The sequence below is a fragment of the Plectropomus leopardus genome, unplaced genomic scaffold (genome assembly GCF_008729295.1).
Source record: "Plectropomus leopardus isolate mb unplaced genomic scaffold, YSFRI_Pleo_2.0 unplaced_scaffold11831, whole genome shotgun sequence".
In the NCBI taxonomy this organism is placed as follows: domain Eukaryota; kingdom Metazoa; phylum Chordata; class Actinopteri; order Perciformes; family Serranidae; genus Plectropomus; species Plectropomus leopardus.
In genome coordinates this window covers 1,356-7,244 of record NW_024612540.1, presented here as the reverse complement: position 1 = coordinate 7,244, position 5,889 = coordinate 1,356, and the positions used below count along the sequence as shown (strand labels likewise).

Here is a 5,889-nt window from a genome sequence, read left to right as displayed (position 1 = left end):
TGTAGTTCTTGTTTTTATTGGATTAACGTTTACTGACTGGTTCGTTTTTCTGCTCTTTGTAGTCATTTATGTTTTGTTGTTTTTTTCTGTAAAATGTTCATTTAGGGGTTTCTGTTTGTTTTTTCTTTGTTTTTGTTCGTTGTTTTGTTGTTAAGGGGGGGTCTGTTTGTATCAGCCTTTGGCTTCTTGACCTCTCCTGACACTTTTTTTTAAATTCATCTGGATTTTATGCAGTTTTTAATTGTGTGCAAATAAATCACAATATATTGTGAACATGTTGTGACGTACCAGAGGTGGCAGAAGAGCGGGCATGTCGTCCCCGCTCTCCCCTACGCTGCTCATGTTGTCCCCGCTCTCCCCTACGTCCCAGTCTGGGTTGAGCTCTGTCAAATCCCAGTCATCCACGTCCTGCAGAGCGTCCTGGGAAGAGTCCGGCCTCTGCAGGACAAAGTTTTAAGGAAACATCAGCGGTCTGTCTTTATCATTATATTTATGTGCATTAACTTTATGACCAGATTCAGGAAGTTAATGTTAAGTGTCGACTAACCTGCGGGAGGGACTGAGCCAGACTCTCCAGCTTCATAGCGAGCATCTCTGTCTTTCGTAGCTGAGCGGGGAGGGCCAGGAACTCCTCTGACCCGTACCAGTGCTCCCTGTCTGGGCTGGCTCTCGATGTAACCTGGGCCACCTGCCGGAGGACAGATGGGGACAAGAAACATTCATACTGAATCATCTGATTCAAACTTAATATGGCTAAATACTAAACAAGAATAAGCAACAGGTCACTAAAAAACACCCACGTTTGGAGACTAAGAATCTGCTGGAAACACAGCGATGACTCGCAGGTGTCCCACCATCCACCTCCAAACGCCAAAGTCAGCTCATTTACTACATCACTTTAAAAACGCTGATAGGCTTCGTACGAAGGGTACAAATGTAACGTATTTGTGGTTTGCAGAAATATGATGCCAATTTCCTCGTGGTGACCTGACTGTTGTTTATTTTGGGGATTTGTTTGTTGAATCGTCTGCATGAACAGCTGCTGCAGCCCTCAGCTTTCTTTTGTTAGTTAGGCTGCTTCTTTCCTCCGCAGGAATATGTGTGTCAGTAATCAGAAGTGATTTGTCTGATGGATAATTGTGTGTTTTTAGCTGAATATGAGGCTCATGGATTGTGATTTATAAAGGGAAGTTTGCGAGAAGTCCTGTGTGCAGTTTGAAAATCAGATTTTCTTTTTTCACTGACCATTTTGTCTTCAGTGCGCTTGGAAACATTTGTAATGGATCCAGCGCATGCTTTCATAAATGAGGCCCCTGATGTGGTCACTTGCAGATTGTGATGCAGACTCAGTTTGTGAAATATTTCCACTGTCTGAATTCAGAATGAGCTTGTGTGTCACTGTCAATCTACTTCCTGTATCTATCTCACATGAATTCACACGAAACTACACTTTTAACACAAACTCGACTCTCAAACTTTCCAACTCGACAAAACGAATAATCTCTCACCTTCTGCCCTTGGCGCTTTATGATCCACACCGCCGCCTTGCCGGGACGCGGCCGGGGGTCTGACTCCTCTCCGGATGCCTCCAGGTCAGAGGAGAGGAACTGCTCCCTCATGGGGGAGGGCAATGAGGAGTCAGAGTCCCCCTCACTGTGTGCATTTGTCTCCTTCTGCGTCCTCTCCATTTGTTTTGATATTTCATCCTGAGACGCCGGGTCCTGGAGAGGCAGGGGGGCGTTGGCGGTCAGTCTGGCCCCTGATGAGCTCCTCGAGTCGGTCAGCGGTCTCTGGGCGCTCCTCTGAGAGCGTCCTCCCTGTCTGGAGCTCACGTGGTTTCTCTGGAGGTTGCGTCCGTTCATTATCTGTTTACAGGGTTCAGACACATTTAACCAATGAATTTCCACGACTCTGAGGCAAATTTCCAAGGGGGAATACAACTTTAATTTTATTTTGTATTTATTTTACTGCAGATTTTTTAAAGAAAACTGTTTGAGCCTTGCTGATTTCAAATGAAAAAAAAGTGGCACTTTTTTGTCCTTTAGAGATTTTTGTTGATTTTAAAAGATAAAATTAAAGCAGTTTAGTCTCTCTATTAATTTTTGGCATTTTTTTTAAAGGCACGTTTTTTTTCTTTCATCTTTTTTTAAACATGCTTTGCAATCAGGTTATAATTAGTTTTTTTTTTAAAATCATAATTCTATGGTTCTTGAACACATCATATGTTATTATTCAAGTTTATGAAACGAAATTCCATGACTTTTCCAAAACTTTCAGGGAATGTTTAGTTTTAAAACTTTTCCACGCCTGGGAGTTTCTTTTTGCACAATTCATGACTTTTCTTGGTTCTTGATGTCTGAACAAACCTTTGTGTTCTGTTTAAAGAGAATCCAGGTTAAAATGCAAGTTGCAGTGGACACTAAGTTCATGGCACTGGTAATTCTATTACAGCCCAAACATTATAATGTCATCTATAGAAATATAATCAAAATATCGGAGGTTTCAAAGTAGGTAAAAAAGACATTTGTCTCTGTTGCTGCTTGCTTTTTCACCCAGTTTTGGATATCTTTGAAATAAAGTTCAGAAAACGAACCTGCAGACTCTCGTAGGACTGTGAAACATTTTCTGGATAAACCGAGTCCAGCTCCAACCAGAACTTGGAACGGTCTGGAGGATCCATGAGAGACGGAGTGCTCCGACTCAGCTCGGCCTGGAACTGGAGCCCAGAGAGCGGGCTGACCTTCCCCGATCCTCCCCTCCGGTCCTCCTCTCTGGTTCCTCCCTCTGAGAACAGAGCAGCTCTCTTGGGAAGAGACGGCTGTGTGGGCGACACTTCGGTGCTGTGGCTCACGCCCTGCAGGGGGCGCTTCACACTTTCACTGTGGTTGGGGATTTTGGGTAAAACTGACGGAGGATGGTTTTGGTTCGTTGAGTCAGCGGGCGTGGTGAGTTCAGGTAAACTGTTATGGAGTTCCTGGTTTGAGAGGCGAGGTCCTTCACTGTCCTCTGACAGCGGTTCTGGATTTGGGTCTTGGGCTTGATCTACGTCCTGAGGGGAGTCCTCACAGTCTGGCTCAGTTTCCCGGGCCTCGGGCTCGTCACTGGGGCTGTAATCGCTCAACTCGAAGGCGGTGATGCCGCAGTCCAAAGAGAAGTAGTCCTGGCTGCAGCGAATTGTCAGCTGACCGCAGTCGTCCACCTCGGTCAGAGCGTCCAGGCGAGTCTGGAGAGAAGTTTAATCGTGTTTTTAACTGACGGCTGAAGGTTCGAGTCAAAATAAAACAGTACTTCAATGTTTTTTTTTAAACTACTTTTGGGAGTAAAATACAATCATGAAATACATACTTCATGGAAATTATTCTTGTTCTGAATACAAAAAGTCATGTGACTGTGTTAAAATTTTACTTTAGTACCCTGAGACCCCCTCAGTCTCCAGAGGGTTAAAAAACAATTTATGACAAAAAGTTATCTTCGATTTTCAACATCTTAAAAAATGCTTCAAAACTCAAAACTCTAACACACATATTTTTCTGAAAATAAAAAGGTAATTTGATGGTTTGTGCTGCAGTTTGATGGAGTTTCTACTGTTGGCTGTCGTCTTAAAATGCCGTTTTGCTCTCCAGAGCTCCGTGCCAGTCATGTGACTGAAAACTACGAATAACTTCACTGCAGTCCAGCACGGACATACAGGTGACAGTAATAAGCCTCCTTGAGGCTAAAAGCCATCTACATGTTCATATTTCCAACAGCAACTACACCACCAAAACAGAAAATGAAGGAAAAAAATAAACTATCGTTTCCTCTGATGATAAAAACTCAGGACAGAATATTTTGGTGGTGTTAAATAGTTCATGGCGACTGTCTCACTCTTAGAAACAAATGGTGGCTTGCTGGATGTGAACAGCAGACGTTGGTGTTGTTACCTGGTGCTGGTCCTGGCTGAAGGCCTGCAGGATGTCGGTCTGACGCGTGTAGTTCCCGTTGGAGTCCTGCAGGCCCTGCAGCAGACGCTCCTTCAGGACCAGAACTGAGACTCTCAGCTGGTGCCACAGCAGCTGCACCGTCCTGAACACAGCACACACAGCACCACCAGCTTCACAACATGCTCACTAATATTCATTCATTAGTTTGGTATCAAACATCCCTCATGTGAAACTGTGCAGTTCTATGGATCTCAAAGTTTTACTTTATCATTTGTTGGTTTATGTATTCATTGCATATGCCATCACTTTTTCCGATAGCAGAAAGAATATTATTTGTTTCCACCTAATAAGTGAGCGCACTTATTAAAATCTTCATTGGCATGCACAAACAGTCCTATTCCTTTCCTTATTGGTGCAATAAAGTGCTTTAGAGGTGCAGTAAAAGCTCTGGAAATTATTTAATTGTACAGTTCATGGCTTTTAGAAAATTCTAATTTCTCTTTCTCATGAAGTGCTGATAACATGGAGAAGTTATTAGGTGACTGTTTCATTAATAAACAAAACAATAAAGATAAAAAAAAATATTAGTTTGTTTTGAGCATTTTCTACAGTAACAATTGCAACAACAACAACAATTTCACAGGGAAAAAAGCAGAATAAACACCATTCAAATGTTGTGAGGACTCACCTGATGTCAACGATGATGTTGACGGAGTAGGACAGAAGTTTCAGGGAGAACTCTGTCTCCAGCAGGGCATGAATCTGCTCCACATGGTCCGAGATGTCCTCACAGATGTCCTGAAGTCGCACAAACAAAGACGTACAAACATACCGAAAAATGGAAAATACTAAGTGAAATCTTGAGTGACCAAACACATATAAAAGTCAGTTTGTATTACAGTATTTCTATATGAAAACCTGTAAAGAAATAAAAACGTCCTCTGAGTGAGACAGAGAGGAATAAAAGCAGAAGTGACGACGTCACGCTTCCAGTTTTAAACATGAGTCAGCTTCATGTGCGATCAGTTCCAGGTTTGTGTGTAAAAACACGGAGAACATGACGGTCAGGGATCAGCTGTCTCCATAACAACACTTATAACTGACTGATATTACTGAACTAAATTAAGATGTTTAAAACCACACAGACAGACAGACAGACACACAGACAGACGGACTCCAGCAGGAAAACACTGTGCAAAAATATCAGCAGTGCCTTTAGGTTTGAAGTTTATGATCTTTGCTGGCAGTCAGAGGATCATGGACACTCGGGCTGTCCCGGGGTTGGATGAAGCGGTGGAGAGACACCGTGCGCCTGCAACTGACCTCCGACAATTTTAGCGTCAGGGGAGACAAACAGTGTGTCAGCAGTTGTGACACTCTACAGTTTGTAAAGTTAAAAACCTCTGATGGTTACACAATACAATAATCTGTGTCCAATGTCCAAACTTATTTAAATTTCATTGTGTGACTGAAAGATATGCGTCCTGACTCTGGAAGACGTTTAAATTCAGCTGCTCTATGCTGCAGGACGGAGCTCCACTCGGGCGGAGCTGCAGGAGGCTCACGTGTTTGTTTTCCGGTGCTGCTCACACCGACACCGAATGTTTCGACTCGATAAACTTGTCAATAACCAGTAAAATGATCATTCCTGTCACTGTGTGTGTGACAGCAGCATCATGATAAACAGAGAGAGAGAGATGGGCTGAGCGGACAAACTCCCGAGGTGTTGGGTTCAATGACCTCTATGCACTTTTTGTTAATAATTTTTATGATCATGGATAAATTATCATAGTCCACGAATTACTCATAATAACCTGAGAAACTCCAACTAAGATGGATTTTGTTTTCACAAATTTTGAAATGACATTTGTCCTCTGCAAAAAGAAGAATATCCAGATCCCTAAACTGAAAACTGATTACCTACCCAACTGACAAAAACAGACCTTTAAAGTAAATAAATCTGAAG

At 42.7% G+C, this 5,889-nt stretch overlaps 1 protein-coding gene across 1 annotated transcript; it reads right to left on the bottom strand.

Moving 5' to 3' along the window:
* Positions 1-288: 288 nt before the first annotated feature.
* Positions 289-4,782, bottom strand: LOC121963596 (A-kinase anchor protein 6-like; the record flags this gene model as incomplete). The annotated part of the gene is made up of 6 exons (XM_042513879.1): positions 289-438; positions 548-688; positions 1,509-1,865; positions 2,594-3,223; positions 3,924-4,065; positions 4,612-4,782. Coding segments are annotated over 6 exons (1,591 nt in total), but the record flags the coding sequence as incomplete, so codon positions are not given.
* Positions 4,783-5,889: the final 1,107 nt, after the last annotated feature.